The sequence below is a fragment of the Botryllus schlosseri genome, chromosome 3 (genome assembly GCF_051294905.1).
Source record: "Botryllus schlosseri isolate E-star chromosome 3, Bs_hap1, whole genome shotgun sequence".
NCBI classification, from domain to species: domain Eukaryota; kingdom Metazoa; phylum Chordata; class Ascidiacea; order Stolidobranchia; family Styelidae; genus Botryllus; species Botryllus schlosseri.
The window spans coordinates 27,072,699-27,090,787 of record NC_137238.1 but is presented as its reverse complement, the minus strand read 5'-3'; the positions used below and the strand labels follow the sequence as shown (position 1 = coordinate 27,090,787).

General features: G+C 39.4%; 1 protein-coding gene across 2 annotated transcripts; it reads right to left on the bottom strand.

The window, feature by feature from the left end:
- Nucleotides 1–13,354: 13,354 nt before the first annotated feature.
- LOC145436261 (uncharacterized) lies at nucleotides 13,355–17,332 on the bottom strand. Of its 2 annotated transcripts, none has more exons than XM_080313626.1 (5): nucleotides 17,133–17,332; nucleotides 15,454–15,540; nucleotides 15,295–15,359; nucleotides 15,193–15,238; nucleotides 13,355–13,566 (listed from the first exon to the last, which is right to left on the bottom strand). In XM_080313626.1, exons 1-4 carry the CDS (start codon nucleotides 17,292–17,294, stop codon nucleotides 15,217–15,219), a joined length of 336 nt encoding a protein of 111 aa, XP_080169752.1. In that variant the 5' UTR covers nucleotides 17,295–17,332; the 3' UTR covers nucleotides 13,355–13,566; nucleotides 15,193–15,216. The 2 variants fall into 2 exon arrangements, with proteins under 2 accessions (XP_080169752.1, XP_080169751.1); XM_080313625.1 differs by having other exon boundaries at nucleotides 15,197–15,238; nucleotides 17,133–17,331.
- Between the last annotated feature and the right edge of the window lie 757 nt (nucleotides 17,333–18,089).

Below are 18,089 nucleotides of genomic sequence, written 5' to 3'. Positions count from 1 at the left end.
CTATTTCCGAAATCAGTTGCCTGCCAGATTCATTGATTTGTCCGCTATCCTGTGTTAAAAAATGTAATGATGAAAAAGGGCACGATAAAGCTGTGATCAGGAAATAAAATTCAGTAAGAGCTATATTCACAGCAGTACTGGTACCAGAGTTGGATCAATTACATTATTTCGGTTCAATTACAATTACAATTACAATTACTTTCATGAATGTTTCAATTACATTACAATTACAATTACTCCATGCTAAAAATATCAAATTACAATTACAATTACAATTACTCCTTGCATGCTTCAATTACATTACAATTACAATTACAATTGCTGCTGTTGAACATGTAATTTAATAATCATAAATTCAACCGTGCTCCTTGACAACCGTAGCGTCGTATTTAACAACAATTCAAGTCTAGTTCAGATTGTGTAGTAATAAATGCGTTTATGTGCGTACATAGTAAGCTATGTGAGATGTCATTGTGGCGAAATATAAGCGTGTTTTGAATGCTCGGTAATTATGGCTCACGTAATTGGAAATGTAAAATGTTATTTACCTAATTTCCTATGGGTTAGGATTAAGGATAGGGTGCAGTATGTCGTTGAAAAAGTATTATAATATATGCACGTGTTGGATTTGCGTCTATAGTATATAATTGAAGAAATAATATTATTTTTATCGAGGGACGTAGGAATTAGGATGAGGAGTGAAAACAAAACCGTGCTTTGTCAGATAAGACGTTATATAATATCCAGTGGTCTGGTTAGCTAGCCAGACGAAATAACGATGCAGCATCGTGATCTGAAATCGTATTGTAGATTGCCAACCCACTGATAGATGCGCAAGATGTGAGTCACGGATGAATGCACCGACAAACATACTGCAGAGCCGGCTAAAAGCAGCAAACTTTGTAGTCCTAGAGCTGGCGATCCATGCGTCCAAATTTGATGCATCTGGTCTTTATCGTAAGCTATTGATGTACTAATTCCGAAAATACGAAATAAAATCTCGTCAGGGCAATGTAACTGCTCCAAAATAGCCGTTTAAGGCCGACCGTTCTGAAAAGTGAGAGCGCTGCAGCAGCATGACCACAACAATTACCAATTACGCCCAGCGATTGTTCAGAACAATGCCGATTCCCAGACTTTCACGACTATTTTGGGATGGTACCATTGCCTGGAAATATACTTTTATTGCGGAATCAGTGCGACACTAGCTTTCGATTAGGACCATACATATCAAATTTCGACGCTTGGATCGCCAGCTATGGGAATATCAATTCTGCTGCTTTTAGCCGGCTCAGCAGTTCGCTTCTCGGCGTATTCAATCGTGAGTCACGTGTTGCGAATCCATCCGTTGGTTAGTAATCTAAAAAATGTATACAATGGCAGCCGAGGCCAGCATAGCGGTAAAAATAAAAAATAAAAACTTCGCCCGCAAGGGCGCAGTCAAGGGCTTCCGCGAATGGATCCACCAAATTCCTTGTCGACATTTAAAGAGAATGCATTATAAGTCAATTGTTTTATATTGTGCTTGTCAGGTCTCAATAGCAATTTTATGTAATTGAAATTGTAATTGAGCAAAATTTTGGTCAAATTACAATTACAATTACAATTACACAAAATAAAAATGCTTCAATTACAATTACATTACAATTACATTGAAAAATGTAATTAATTACATTCAATTACAATTACAAATTACAATTGATCCAACTCTGACTGGTACAAAGATGACTTTGTCATGATCGGGTCATCGCAACATACATAACTTGAGTCTTTTCTTGGACTATATTTTTAAGCTCGAAATAGTGCCAGGTGAATACTACATAGTGTGGGGTTTATACACGGATGTTGCACCACTGAAATATCTGCTGCTACTATTGCTGCTGTGCTGATACGAGACATACGGTAATAAATGAAACGGAATCAAAACGAATCTCTTTAATGACCAGAATACAAATTGTGGAGGTTGAAAGGAGTTCTCGGTTATTTTCAGAACAGCATTATTTTTGATATTAGATACGAACGCAAAACTGAAGAATTTTGAGTGCTAGCTGTTTCCCGAGATATGCCTCAAGATCCTCCTTTTAGTGTGAAAATGCGGCCCGTTATACGAGGGAAGTTGAGAACCCCTGTACTAGGCCGATATGCTTTATTTATTTTGATTCCATAGATGCCGACCTGTAACACGGGCAACTGCTAGGCTTTTTAAGACACCGCGTACGCCAATGAGATGGTGAGAAGGATCCTAGATAAACATCCAATAAATCGGTAGGAATTCTGGAGTCAACTTCGGTCGGACTCGAACTCGCACCTCATTGGTGCCACATAATGTACGTTTGTAACCAAGTCACAAGTCAATCTAACTTCAATAGTTTTAACCAGAGTCATCTTCAATTCACCACGAAGTCAAGTGCTTGCCTACGTCAAGCAATTACGAGGGCTATTTGGATATCGCTAAAAATTGGTGTAGTGTTGGGCGTAACTGTGGCCCAGAGGTCTCAAACTCAAATGTGCTCGCGGGCCAGTTCCTATTTTTTGATGACGCCGCGGGCCGCAGCATCAATAATAGCGATATTCAATTTATAATCTAAAAGTAGGTCTTATTTGACGGGAAATTGCAGACAAGCATATCACAAACATCGTGGAAATGTGATTTACTATTGCATTATTCACGCTTAACACGAAAAAATAACACGTTTTCAAATATTTAAATATTTCTTTTTGTGCCTGGCATAATTTTTCTAATTAATAAGTTATAGACATCATACGAGAGGATGGATCATGACATAGTATAACTGTCGGGTAATAGCTAGTGGACCTTTGACGGGCCACAATTTGATGCAGAACCTTTTAAAATATACTGTAGATATTGAGAGCATTTCAGCGGTGTAGCCTAATCCTGGGTTTTATAAAGTCGTGATAAATATAGGCTATTGTCATTGCCAAAGTCAAATTAAATCAGCGATAGATTTTGCCTTCGATTATTATTGAACATGTCAATAGCAACTTAAAGATAATAATTATTGAGCCATGGTTATAGCATTGCTTTTTAGCCTTTTTAGCGATCGTACCCCTTGTGCTTCCAACGAGATATTTCGTAGCGGCCTGTCCATTTTCAACACAATTTCTGAAGGTACCTACATTGAAATCAGAAAGCCCATTCACACCAGACTATTTTCCAGTTGAATAAATTGGCCAAGAAAATATTCCACAGCATATAGGCCTAATTCAACAATGCACATTGCACATCGCACATCGTACACCCTGATGTGGTGCTTCGTACCCCGACGGGGTCTACGGGCCCTGGTTAAGAACCCCTGGAATAGAAATTAGAGGTCAACCGCGATGTCGACCTTCATAGGCCGATATCGATAATCGGCAAAGCTCTAAATATCGGCTTCGATAACCGGCCTTGCCGATAACCTCTAATAGAAATGTCCAGTCGAGCTTATTGGGCCCGTTGGACACCTTGCGCCACTTGGATATCGCTAAAAATTGGTGTGATGCTAGGCTTCACTGTAGGCTATACGTATTTGAAAGCCATTCCTTGACACCGGTTATAGTTTGAAATTTTCGAATATTTTTCGTGAATAAATTTGAATTTCACTGACTGTGCAGCGGAGCGTATCGGGCCCGTTGGACACCTTGCGCCACTTGGATATCGCTGTAAATTGGGATGCTGATAGGCTTAACTATAGGCTATACGTATTTGAAAGCCATTCCTTGACACAGGTTATAGTTTGAAAATTTTCGAATATTTTTCGTGAATAAATTTGAATTTCAATGATTGTTCAGTCGAGCTTATTGGGCCCGTTGGACACCTTGCGCCACTTGTATATCTCTGAAAATTTGTGTGCTGTTAGGCTTAACTATAGGCTATACGTATTTGAAAGCCATTCCTTGACACCGGTTATAGTTTAAAATTTTCGAATATTTTTCGTGAATAAATTTGAATTTCAATGACTGTCCAGCCGAGCGTATCGGGCCCGTTGGACACCTTGCGCCACTTGGATATCGCTGAAAATTGGGGTGCTGCTAGGCTTAACTATAGGCTATACGTATTTGAAAGCCATTCCTTGACACAGGTTATAGTTTGAAAATTTTCGAATATTTTTCGTGAATAAATTTGAATTTCAATGATTGTTCAGTCGAGTTTATTGGGCCCGTTGGACATCTTGCGCCACTTGGATATCGCTGAAAATTGGGGTGCTGCTAGGCTTAACTGTAGGCTATACGTATTTGAAAGCCAATCCTTGACACAGGTTATAGTTTGAAAATTTTCGAATATTTTTCGTGAATAAATTTGAATTTCAATGACTGTGCAGTCGGGCGTATCGGGCGCGTTGGACACCTTGCGCCACTTGGATATCGCTGAAAATTGGGGTGCTGCTAGGCTTAACTGTAGGCTATGCATATTTGAAAGCCATTCTTTGACACAGGCTATAGTTTAAAATTTTCGAATATTTTTCGTTTATAAATTTGAATTTCAATGACTGTGCAGACGAACGTATCGGGCCTGTTGGACACCTTGCGTCACTTGGATATCGCTAAAAATTGGTGTGATGCTAGGCTTAACTGTAAGCTATACGTATTTGAAAGCCATTCCTTGACACAGTGAATAGATTGAAAAATTTTGAATATTATTCGTGAATAACTTTTAATATTCTTAACTGTATAGTTAAGCGTATCGTATAGTTTTGAGATTTCTTCAAGATGGGTTGCACACACTTCTTTATAGTTTCGCAACATGTAGGACTCTCCTATTACTTTCTAAAACAACTGTTTGATCGAAAAAGAGACATCAAGAGTTTGAGGTACGGCGTTTCACGTGTCGGAACACTATTTGTTTTGTCAAATCCAGATTTTGTTGGCTAGAAATGCATTTTGCGATATTTTGATTGCAGCAGAGCGACAATTAGCAGCTCTGAAGATGTCGCGACGGCGATAGTGTTTCGCGAGATAGCTCTGTTCAGGTGCCAGTCGAGCTTATATTCTTTGTTAGTTGTTTCACAAATGACGTGATGCGATGAAATCAGTCGGTAATTTGTATGCTGATTGATTTGAAATTACTTTAATTCGTATTTCAACGCGGCCAACGTCGAAACATCATATGTGGCCGATTGCTGCCACGCGCCATGGCCGGAAGAGATATCCTGGTGATACATCCGATACCTGCGTTGTTGTACATAGTAGTTCTGAAAAAAAAATTTGATGGCCAACTTCCTCCCGGTTATTCTTTAGTACTAAAATCAAACCAAGGTTTGCCATCAGTGACAACAAGGTACAGAGGAAATGCACTTGCAGGTAGCTAGAACAATGCGGAACACAGCAATACTTTCCTCTCGATAACTTACTAGTTCCTGTTTTGGCAATCATTATTAAATGCTCACCCGAAAAACGCAAGGAAGAACTTTCTTTGGAAGAGTTACAAGGACAACCGTCGCCCAAAATAAAGATTAACACAACCTCCGCTAGGTGCTGCTGTCCGGCCAATACTTACCACAGGAAACAATGGAGTGTAACGACTATCTTATAAAGGCTATGCTAATACAGACCGAAACAGTATTTTGTCTAGCACCATTAAACTCTGGCCTTTGTACCTCTCTACGCGGTGATCAATTAAAATTCTGCGGGTAATTCTTCGGGCTAAGCTACAGATACACATTCGCCCTTCACGGCAACCCGAGAGCCAGACTTCATTACTATGAAAGAACACCGTGCATGTATGTTTGTAATAATGTACACAGACACAGTGGACGCATTTTAGGGCTTGTGCTCCACCACATGGATTTCATAATGTTCATTGGTCTTTGCTTTTGTATTCTTGGGAACGTCTTTCAATCTCTCTCGCAGTCAGCCTTCCTTCTCTATCGCTCCCATGCGTCCCCATCGCTGTCTATGCTGCCGACTTGTACCACGGCTCACTTTCAGTTTGGGCTTTTCAATGCACTACCGTAGTAGTGAGGTCGGCGATGAGGAGTCCAGGTAAACCTCCGACACGTAGACAGCTATAGACACCGCGTATGTGTTTTATTAAATAAAAAAATTAAATAATTAGTAGGGCGTTTTTTTTACCTAAAAAAAGGAAAATTTTTGCCTTAAAAATCCAAATCTTGACTTTTTTACCCAAACAAAATGAATTTGGACCAAATATTGACCTAACGTATGCAAATCAGGTGTTTTCCCACATATTGTTAAAATTGTACCACTTATCTTCATTTCTGGTTGGAACTGGCTGTCCTTACGAAGTAGTTTGGTATGGAAAAGCGTTTGTGGCTTAGAAACAGGCTACTTGTTTAACGAAAAAACCAATATTTTAACGAAATCTGGCCCTATGAAGAATTCCAGTGGTTTCAAGACGTATTATGGTAGAAATAATTAAAATATTTTGTAGTACAACGAGAGATACTTTCCTACATTCTTGGGTAGAAAGTGCATGTCCTTGCTAAGATACTTGCCAAGGACGTTCAACAGCAGCAGTTGCTGGCTGACAACACTCAAGTTGTGCATACACTGCTGGTGACACACCATGTTGCTTCATTCTGACAATGTTGTCTACATCAGTGGTTCTCAACCGCCGGTCCGCGGACCGGCACCGGTCCGTGGCCACATTCTTGCCCATCCGCGAGACAAATTTCAATTTTGTATCTTAATCGCAGAACGCAAGGTGATGAAACAATAACCTCATACTGTTAACTAATTTAGCAAATGCTTTTCAACTGACTCACATCAGTAGCCAACGTCTCGAATACGGGGAATCAATTTCGATATGTTCGTAGTATTTCCTGTGTAACGTAGTAATGAAAATACAACTAGAAAACAGCGCGGTGCGGTAAATATCAATTCCGTCTTAGGAGTTAGTATGACAACACAATCGCCGCAGAAGCGATAGTTCCGGCTGGCGCATCAGATGTCATATTACTACAGAGTACATGGCAATCACGGCATTTCGCACGTAGAAATTGAAATCTTTAACACCGAGGTCTCGGTCGTCTCGCATAGCGTCTTCTATCATTACTTCTGTTCGATCAATGTATTGGTGCTAATTTCTCACCTGAGCAGCAGTATAGAAACGAAATAAATTGCTTATTTCTAATTTGCGGAAGTTACCAGCTAGTTTAGGCGTTTACATACCTAGCGGAATTCAGAGTAACCGCATACCCAAAAACTTGTCTGGGTATGCGCGGTATACCCAGCCTACCTGCGTCCGGCGTCTATGATCACAACACATGCTGCTGGTACAGATATGAATTGTTGAGTACAAACAATTGTTTGACTTGTAAGTGTCAAACTTCCAAGACCAGTTGTATGTGCACTGTGCAGGCTAAGAAGACTTTAAGCATAATCGAACGAAATTTGAACGTTCAATTTAGTGAAAATTGACATTATTATGAAATCTAGCAAACAGCAATGTATTGAGCATTTCTTTAGAGAGGGTCTACCAGCACAAAGGAAGGAGTACTTCAGATGTACCAGCTAACGTGAAGCGGTCAGGCAATGCTGAAAAGTAGACTTCACAAGGCAATATGATAGATAAGTACTTTAAGCTCTGATTTTCTATTGCTCCAAGCAGTGTCAAAGCACCAGTTCCCACGTGCTTGGTTTGAAACAAAATACTTTCAAACGACGCCATGAAGCCTTCAAAGCTTACTCGACATTTTCACTCATTGCATGCCGACCTCGTTGGAAAGCCTGTTTCTTATTTCAAAAGGCTACTCTACAAAGTTGAAAATGAAAGAATTGATTCACAAAAGATGACAGCTACTTATAACCATCTTCTTAGATCATCTTATATAATTGCCCTCCTAATTAGCAAATCGTAAAAGCCTTTTACTATGGGAGAGGATTTGATAAAACCATGCCTGTTAGCAGCTGCGAAAAAAGTTTTGGGTCCGGAATTAGCTCACAAACTTAAAGCCGTACCACTATGAAATGATTCAATTCAAAGGAGAATATTGGATAAGGCACTTGATGTGGAACAGCACTTTCTCGAGCAAGTAAAGAATTCGAAATATTTCGCTATACAAATTGACGAACCTACGCATTTGAGTAATTGTGCAATACTTGCTCGCTTTGTTCGATATGAAAATGAAGGCAGTATCATTGACGAATTTTCTTGTTCCCTGCAACTACCTGGACGAACGACCAGTTCAGAATTATTTCGATCTCTCGATAGTTATGTCCAGAACCGTAACTGCCGCACCCCAAACCCCCCAATTGGGGGGGGGGATGAGCTCGATGGAGGCCTGAGCTCGATGGGGGCCCAAAATTATTTCGTAAATTAGCATAAATTATAGAGTATTTTTTGAAAATTTGTGCAACTTTTTCAAATTTTTTTCGCGCAGTGCGCGATTTCAAGTAGCCGGATCTTAATTATTGGTCACTCTTCCTCCAAGAAAAAAATACGCAAGATTTATAGAAATGGGAATATCGACGTTAGCCATTACCGCGCCACGACGCACCAAGACATATGAAGTTTTGGGCCATGTAACATGCGACTGCAAGAAGTGTGCCAGATTGATCAGCAGCGAGAAAACCTTGGCCGAAAAGGACTGCCCTTATGCTGACCGAAAACTTCGTTATATATACAAAATGCATGTATGTTTAGTTGTCAAGTCCATAGGCGCCTAAATGACTGGCTCCCAATGCTTCTGTCTTGGCAATCTGAACCTCACAAGACAAATACCATCCCGTAGGGAAAATTATATGCCAGTGAAGAAATATCAATTTGAAATCGTGTGATCTTTTAGTTTAGTACGTTTGGGCGACTCTATATTTTTTGATATAGCAGACAGGAGGTCACGAAATAACATCATGTAACGAAGTCATACCAACGGGTCCGCCTGCCCGAAGATGTTTAATTATTATTTACGGGCTCTACAGTTTCAAAGACAACTCACTCAGCTCTACCGGTAAATCTGATTACGTGAGCAGAGAGGACAAGAAATTGATAGCAACATATATGCAATTCCCGATCTTATTGACCGATTTTATCATGAATTATCGACAATTTTCGCGTTTCGCGCTGTCTCAATAGACTATAATTTCGTGGCAAAATCGAACAACATGATGGGAGGTCGGCTTAGCACCCTATGGGAGCCCAAGACTCAAGTTATTTTTGGGGGCCTGACCAAGTGCTGTTTCGTTCCTGCCAACGGGTATACACCCGGAGATGTTTAAATATTATTGATGGGCCCTACCTTTTCAAACACACCTCACTCAACTCTACCGGTAAATCACATTACGTGAGCAGACAGAGGATAAAAATTGATTGCGATATATATGCAAAGGCCGATCATATTGACCGAGTCAGTCATGAATTATAAAAATTTCTCGCGCCTGCCGCGTTTAGGCAAGAAAAGCTGACTTACTAAACGGATGCCTAATGTAGAAGAAAAAAGCGGTAAACAGCAAATGGTCAAATAGAGGGGTTTTGAGGCTTTTTGTGATGGCCTGCGTGCGCAACATCAACATCTTTTACTTCATGCAGAGTAGGGTTGCCATACGTCCGGAATTTCCCGGACATGTCCGGAATTTCACTGTTCAAACTAGCGTCCGGAAGGAATTTCTAAAATATGCCAAATGTCCGGAATTTTGAAGACTTGACGTATCGAGCTCATAATTTTTTTCGTGAATCAGCATAAAAACAATATTTTTGGGGAATATTTATGCTGATGCATGATATTTTTCTTCGCGCTACGCGCGATTTACTATCACGTTGATAGATTTTAATACGGAGACTATACCACCCTCGCAAAAACTGCAATAAAATATAAATAGAAACAATCTTCATTTACTGGAATAAGCCTAATTGTAATCGCAATTATAGGAGAACGGTATATTCCTAGAGATCGTTGAGGCCGTTTAAATGCTTTATTCAAAGATAGTGGTTCTAAATGGGGGGTCGTTTGCCTTTGTTCTGGGGTTTGCGAATATGTTGAACGTAATCAGCTTCCAAAATAGCCCGTGAGTAAGTCGGGGCAAAGGTGCTGATTTCTTTTAGAAATCAGCTCGTCAAATTTTGATCTGGACCACGGAACATTTTCAAATTGGAGATGGAGTTGCGACCATAAAAGGTTGGAAACCAGTGGATGTGGGGTGTTTATAAAATTCCGTGGTGCGCGCTGGCATAAGACTGAAAAATAATTTTATCGGTAGTACATCTACATGACTTAACGATGTGCAATTACGCTCCCTGTATTTTCGAACTCATCATCTGAAATATGGCAACCCTAATGCAGAGGTAAGGTGGCTCTCGAGAGGACGTGTTCTCACTCGACTATTTGAGTTGAGGGAGGAAGTCAAACAGTTTCTGTTGGAGGGAAATTCTCCACCAAAAAAACTCCCATCAGATGAGATGTGGACCGCAAAGCTAGCGTATTTAGCAGACATATTCAGTCGCATGAATGACCTGAATAAGTCGCTGCAAGGAAATCACACCAACATATTTACACCGCGTAAACAAAACCGATGCCTTCAAACGCAAACTGATATTTTGGAAGAACAATGTTGAGAAAGATGATATTGATATGTTTCCCTCTTTGATAGACGCTGTTTCCAATGATTCTGTATCCACACGGGAATTATTTGCCATTATAAGTACAGGTCAGTTTTGACAAATATTTTCCAGAAAGTGTAAAACCGCGAAAGGGAAATTACTGGATTGTTAATCCTTTTACATCCGATATTAATGAGGGTAATCTTGACAATATAGAGGAAGAATCGCTGATTGAGCTTTCCTGTGATGCCACTGTCTAAGTATAATGACAGTTTTGGATATCACTGAAAAATGAATAACCCGAGCTCAGTGATAAAGCAGTGAAATTACTGCTGATTTTATGCGCAACATACCCATCCGAAAAAAAGCTTTTCATCAATATCCCTCATCAAGACCAAACAGAGAAATCGTGTGGATGTCGCGCTGTACTTCGCCTAGCAGAAACCTCAATCGAACCACGTATAACACGATTTTTATCGAAGAGACGGGAGAAAATTGCTCATTAACTTGAAGTTTGTGTTCTTCATTTTGATGGAAAAGCTACGGCACTGCAGGGTACGGCAAAAAGATAAACTTGAGAAGATGATGATCTCTCATCGTGTTCTCGTCATTGATGACTTGCATTGATTCCTTGAATTTGGAACCATATTCAAGTACAACCGTATTGATGTTTGTAACATAAATTATCATGATGATCTGAAAACATCGTGATCACGTATAGTTTCAAGTTCTTTCCTACGTGTAGGAAAGGTCGTATGTACTTGTGTCGTTAGCAAAGCACCTCGTGTTACTTTCAGAGATTTATCACCATTTCATAATCAAATTAGGCTTTATGCTTCCTAAAGTTCAGTTGGAAGTTTCGTCATATTTCAGTGATTTTACATCTCAGTCGCGGAATGCAAGGTATTGTGAGGTTTAGTATGCCGGTAGATGACAGAATATGCCCTATTCTGTGCTGTGTCGTGCGTTATCAGGGCATGGTGGGGTGCGATTATGTCATTACCCTTACAAATATATACATTTGTTATCGATATTTGGGGAATTTTTGGTAGGAATGCAGCAGAGATGAGCGGATTTGAAATTTCTATGTCCTAATCCAATCCAAATCCGAACCTTCAAATCCAAATCCAAATCCTAATCCATAACTTTTTCATATTCATGTCCATGTCCAATCCTAATCCGATTCCAACTGGAAATTCAGAAAAAATACTAATTTATGCAATGGAGGGATTCGAAAATTTTCTTTCACAACCAACGATTCACTTGATTCTAGATAACTTAGTAACCATAAGTACATTAATAACGGATCTGAATAAAGTTTGTCGCCATTCGCCACACGACATTTCAATCTCCCAGAAAATAGGTCAATCCAATCCAAATCCTAATCCGTTCCGAAAAAAATGTCTAATCCAAATCCAATCCAAATCCGACAAAATTTCACAAATCCTGTTTGTTCAAAACCTAATCCTAATCCATGCTCATCTCTGGAATGCAGTTGGTGACCTGCTGTGTACCACGCCACCTCGCTGATATATACATTCTGACTCTCTGATGCCATCTTGGGGATTAGCGGTGAAAATATCGGAGAGATATTGATTTTCACTAAGAAAAGTTCGGCATATCGGGTAATAAGAGACCGCAGACGGCGATGCGATGATGGTGGTACCGGTTAGGCATAGGCTTGAGCCAGCATCATTAATCCTTTTAAAAGGTTGGTGTCTTTTCGTAATAATATTTTGGGTTGATTTCAGTTTTCGAGACCCGCCGATCCGCCAAATATTTTTGGAAATTCTACCGGTCCGCGAGGTGAAAAAGGTCGAGAACCACTGGTCTACATCACAGTTTTTCATCATGCGCTTCTTGATATAAGAATGATGCAATGCCCAAGAAGTCTTTCTTCAGTTAGGATATTGCGGTACGTTCACCATAATACCATGTCCACATATTTGTTTCATTTGACCGTTTATGATTCACAATGAGCAGACAATTAGCAGTTTACAACGGTGGGCCTATAAAGTAGGCTAAAACCTGTGAAATATCAAATGATATGTTCATCGACAGTGCAAAAGCTACGATACCAACGAAATGCAGACGTCAAAAAATTTTTGACTCAATGAACAATTTTGACAAATTTTGACCTAGCGCTACAAATTTGACAAAGTTTTGACAAATTTTGACATGTCAAAAAAACCGCCCTAATAATTAGCTATACATAACAGTGTTGGTATTGATTACCAAGTTGCACGTTGGCTTTTTCGTGACCTCGCCGCTGCTAAATAATCAAACGATATTCCAAACGCTAAAACTTATCAGACTAATCTATAATAAAAACCTCTTTTGCGAGACGCATCTGATTTCGACTTGACATTTCTTCACCTTGCGGATTTAGCTCATTTATGAGACTATTCGGCACCGGCCGATGATGTGCCTATATGAACAGTTGACAATTGGGCAGAACATACATATGATACATATATCGAAGGTATCGGGCAACATGCGACAATCATATTGCATTGAGGTTATCTCGATGCTGCTGTTTTGGCGTCACACTTCGCGGAGTCTATGTTGAACGAAACATCTTGTCTTGCTGAAGTGTCGTGACGTAGCAATGGCCAGGCCATATAGGCCTACGGAAACTATTTCTACATTTAGCATTGTGGTCATTTCGTAACGACTACTACCTCGGCATGACTGCATGTCATTCTGAAATACTTGCTGCCATACAGTATGTGTTTTACATGAAGCTTTGCGATCAATTAGTAAAAACTGCTACCTCTGATTGACCGCATGTCATGCTGATATATATATGTAAAATCCAAATTTACTCCATCGGTATGTTCCTGATACTAAAATCGAGTCTTCTTTATGTTACTGTTTATTGCGATTATGAATATTCTGTATTTATACCAGTGTCAGTAAAACAATTATCAAAATGTACTGTAAACAAATTGTATATGCACCCCTATTTTATGTAAGCTACTTTAATAGTCAAGAGAAGTGAAATTTTCTTCAATTAATTCCCATGTATTTGATGCTTGAGGAGAATTGAACACTTTCGCTTGTTGATTTGGCTGTAAAACACAAAAAACAGCCACTGAGTAGTAATGGGAATCTAGCAAGTTCTTTCTATTGAGGACCAGGGCTTTAGAGGAGGCATAAAAGCTACGTTGCTCGGTCTCTAGAGCCGGAGCTCTTTTTTATCATAAACTAGCCCCATCTTCAGCTCCAGGCGTCATTGATACCACTGCTCCAGTTTCAGCTCCGACTTAAGTAAATACCTTAGTGAAAGCCATCGAATTGGTCGGTCGGTCACTAGTCAGCAGAGGTGGTCAAAGTAGTCAAGAAAGCTACTCAAGTATAAGTAGAAGTAGCGACGAAAAAATCTACTCAAGTACGAGTAGAAGTACTTCTTAGATAATCAACCTAAACTACTTGAAGTAGAAGTAGAATTGACTGACTTTAAATATACTCAAGTAAGTAAGTAGTTGTGAAAACGATCGTAGAACGTTCGCATGAACTGTCAAAAGCTGCAAATGGTGCTATGCGGAAGGTGTAGTGCTAGTAGAGCTTGATTCATATTGAGAAGTTGAGTTGGATGCGGCTTTAACACTTTGCGCGATTGGTATACGTTAATTAAAAATATGGCAGTTCCTAAAAATGCCATATAGTGTATAGCGTTATTTTTGGAAAATAAAATGCATTACTACATTAGTGTTATTACTTCATCATGTATGTTCTCCAGACAAAAGACCGGAAACTATAATCACAACTCAACACATAAAACTCGTTATTAAAAGAAAAATACAAACATTACTTCTACAAAGCGGAAAATATATTTCATGTCTTTTCTCCAGAAAGTTTCAAAGTCTACTTTTCCTGATTAGGACACGTCATGAGCTGCTAGGTATAATAGGTAATTGCTAGATTGCGAAACGGTAGTTTCAAAGGTTACGTGGGCCATACTTACTGTGATGAAATATTTGATATAGGCGACAATGCTGTGTGAACGGAACCACGCTACTCGGTATTTAAGTTATACTCATTGATATACTTTCGGTAAAACATATTTTTCACTCCATAACTATTGTGTACGAAGCGCAACGAAAATTATGGGTAGGCTACTTCACGACTTTTTTGCAAATTAAATGTTGGTACTACGTGAAATCAGCCCCGAAATTTCCCAGGCTATCTTTCTTATTGGGGGATTAAACTACTTCTACTTGACCAACTGAAAATAGCGAAAAGTAAGTAAGTAGTTCACAAAATATTACGAAGTAGAATTAGAAGTAGCCAAAAAAAGATCTACTCGGGTGTGTACCAGAAGTAGAGGAATACTTCTTGAGTACTTCGGAAAAGAAGAAGCACTTCGTTACTGACCACCTCTGCTAGTCAGTACCATGGGTCACACCTACGGCCATGTGACTGATCTGCTGGCAAGTCACCAGAAACGTTAGGAGTCAAGAAGGATGACGACAAGGGGCCAACAATTCTAAATTCTGTTGGAAGTTGCTGTTAAATATGGAATTCAGTAAATAGTACCAGGATAACATATTATGAAATACAACGGAGTCGAATCTACATTTCAAGAAACTCCATGGCTTGGATTGAGCCGGCTCCAGCTCTGCTGAGAATGGACGATTCCGACTTCAAAACACCCAGGATATGGCACTAGAAACCTTGACATTGAAAATACTCACTCACTTGATCGCTTCTTTTCAACTTTACTTGTAAGTAAGTGACAGCCTAAAAATGCATTTTTTAAGTCAATCCATGTGTGGTTTATCTATTTCAATCTATACTTGAATTTCTTTTTCTTTTTTTTGTCTTTCTTTTCATCTTCACGTTGTTCTTCTATTTCGCGAATCTAAAGATTGGGAAATTCGTAGCATTTATTAACATCTAAAGTAGCAAAGTATGGCAGTATATCGCAAACTTGATATCGCGATACGGTTCCTTGCCTGCGTATTGGTGGACCATCGATGATTCCCAGCGCTCATTCCAGACTGGTCTCTCGATGAAACCAGAACTTTTTGTTCCGTGACAACCTGTGAGTGAACAGTCGCTGCGATTTGTTCGATAGCGATGTGATAAGTTGAAAATGAACCTCAAACACATGGACGTTACCCTTATTTTTGTTCATCGTATTTTATACAGTCAATGATTGAGGGGTTTTGGGAAGGTCGGAGATAAACCTGTACCGTGCCCTATATTAATATTTTTGTCGGTAAGGGTGGGCGTGGAACGTGCACGTGTAACTGAACCCAGCCCGAGCTAAACAGACTGAAGCACAAATTGGGTAGTACTAGAACACGATTAATATAAAGAAAAAAAACTAGAAATCCGCGTGAGGCATATGTAAGTTATTCTGCAGTTAAATCTCGAGTTCATTTTCTTTAAGACACTGCTCCCTGCCGTCGTTGTTTAAACCCTCTCGTAGCATGTAGGTTGGATTACAGCTACCTGCATTCACCTGGGTAGATAGGCTACCTATTTCTGTAGCACTTCACATTGTAGTGACACAAACAATATTCGCATGACAAGAAAAACATGTCACGGATTCTAACTCGTGGAAGTCCTGAATTGTACACTCCGATGGAGATGAGACTGTAGCATTGGAGAACACAATTTTGAAAATTCGGACATAATTTTCGACGTCTTACTGTATCCTTTGCGCAATGTTATCGCTAGAGACTTGTTTGAATAAGGATTGGTGTTTATTGGAGTCGGACCATAGGGGAATAAAAGATAAAATTGAGTGAGTACGGTGCGTTTCTGTATGATTTAAATGAGAAACCATGTGCACTAGGGCTCTTCAAAAATGAATTTTTTTCTCAAATAGCACTGGCTACTTGATAAAACTGTTAGGTTACCTAATTTAAGCCTACACACCAAATTTGGTTCAATTCCAACGTGTAGCCGCATTGCTACAGGGGAAGAAAGTTTCTATTTATTATATAAAAATAAATAATAAAAAATTTTCTGCTCACCCCATGAAAGTGTTAGGTTGTCTATAGAAACGATGTTCACCAAATTTGGTTCAATTCCAACGTGTGGAAGTGGAGTTATTGCCGTCGAAAAATTTGGATTTAAATAAAATAGTATTTACGGTGGACACCACTACGATAAATAATTAAAGAATTGGTCACCGTAAATACTATTTTATTCATAATTCAAATTTTTCGACGGCAATAACTCCAGCCTACCAGCCTACCAGTAATATCAAAAGGTGTCAACTGTTTGTATTTGTTTATCGAATTGATGACTTCTTTCTGTGGGCTGCTTGTGATAAAAACTCACATCTGGTTACAACTATCCGGACATATTCGTATAAAAAGTTACAACTACACGACAACAACTGAAAAAATCGTTCTTTCTTTATCCGAATCCTAACCGACTGCCACAAAATTGTTCAGTATCCGGTCCGAATGCTATCCGGGTCCGCCCAATGCTCATCACTGCTTTGCAACGGACAACAATACCATAGATGCCACGACTGATCGCATGGTAAAAAGTTTATGTAAATATTTATAAGCAGTGTGAAATTTCATGAAAATCAGACCCCATTAAAAAGGTTTTAAAAGGAGCACGTATCTATAATCCAGCTAGGAAATGATTCCAGATGTGAAAAAAAACTTACCATCCTGCCATCCGTCTCAGACTCAACTATTGTTTGTTTTTCTAGATACTTAAAATCTCCGGCTCCATCTCTCACTGTGTCTTGAACATTATCCCAGCTAGTCTGGCAACTTTCTTCATATTCTTGATATTCATATTCTTCATATTCTTCGTAATTCGCCATGATATGTTACACTAAGAACACAATGATGATATATAGTTTACACCAGCGGTTTTTAACCTTTTTTTCTCCGGCGCCCCCTTTTAAACTTTGCCTGGGTCTGCCCCCCCTATAGTAGTAAAAAACGGGTAACTGGTCGAAGACTGGTTTCGGGTCGGCATTTCACGATTGGACTATTCGACTAACTCACGGTATAATTGTATGTGGAAATCTATCTTTAGGGTTTTATCGGAAGAGACACTGGGTTCACAGGGTTTTTAGATTTTTTTCTGGTAGAACTGTTAAGTATGAAAATAGTTTTTCGAAATTGTATGTTTCTTCGGCGGATTCTAAGCTAAGCGTATGTTTATGCCTCCGTAGATATTACACCCCCTGATTAAGTGAGGCTCGCGAGACGATTTCGTTGGGCCCGAGACAGCCTCTCGACCAAATTGCTATTAAGCAGGAAAAAGTCAAGCCGAATTCAGTACAAGGCCGCTGGTGAAAATGTTTATCTTTTTAAGCCAACATATGAGCTAACGTGGAAAATCATATCAAATTCACCGATTAAACTCAATGTCATAGCAAGTGGACTTGTTGATTTATTTTTCAGCGGCTACCCGACCGGTAAAAACAGGTCAAATTTAGCTGTACTGTACCAAAGTGTAGTGCGGTCAGCATTCGACATAGTTCGGACATATCTGAATTAGTTTGTTCATATACTATTGCTCAGTCAACAAATTGGTGTGGGTTTAAAAGCACGTTTTTTCGTCACGGGCAACTTTTTCATATGAGGGGAATTTTAGCTCTAATATCGGC

Coding starts and splice junctions, on each gene's coding strand:
- LOC145436261 (XM_080313626.1), bottom strand. CDS start 17,294: ATGGCGAATTACGAAGAATATGAAGAATATGAATATCAAGAATATGAA. Junction 15,541..17,132: donor CTGAGACGGATGGCAGGATG/GTAAGTTTTTTT, acceptor GTTCACTCACAG/GTTGTCACGGAACAAAAAGT. Junction 15,360..15,453: donor GATGGTCCACCAATACGCAG/GCAAGGAACCGT, acceptor CCCAATCTTTAG/ATTCGCGAAATAGAAGAACA.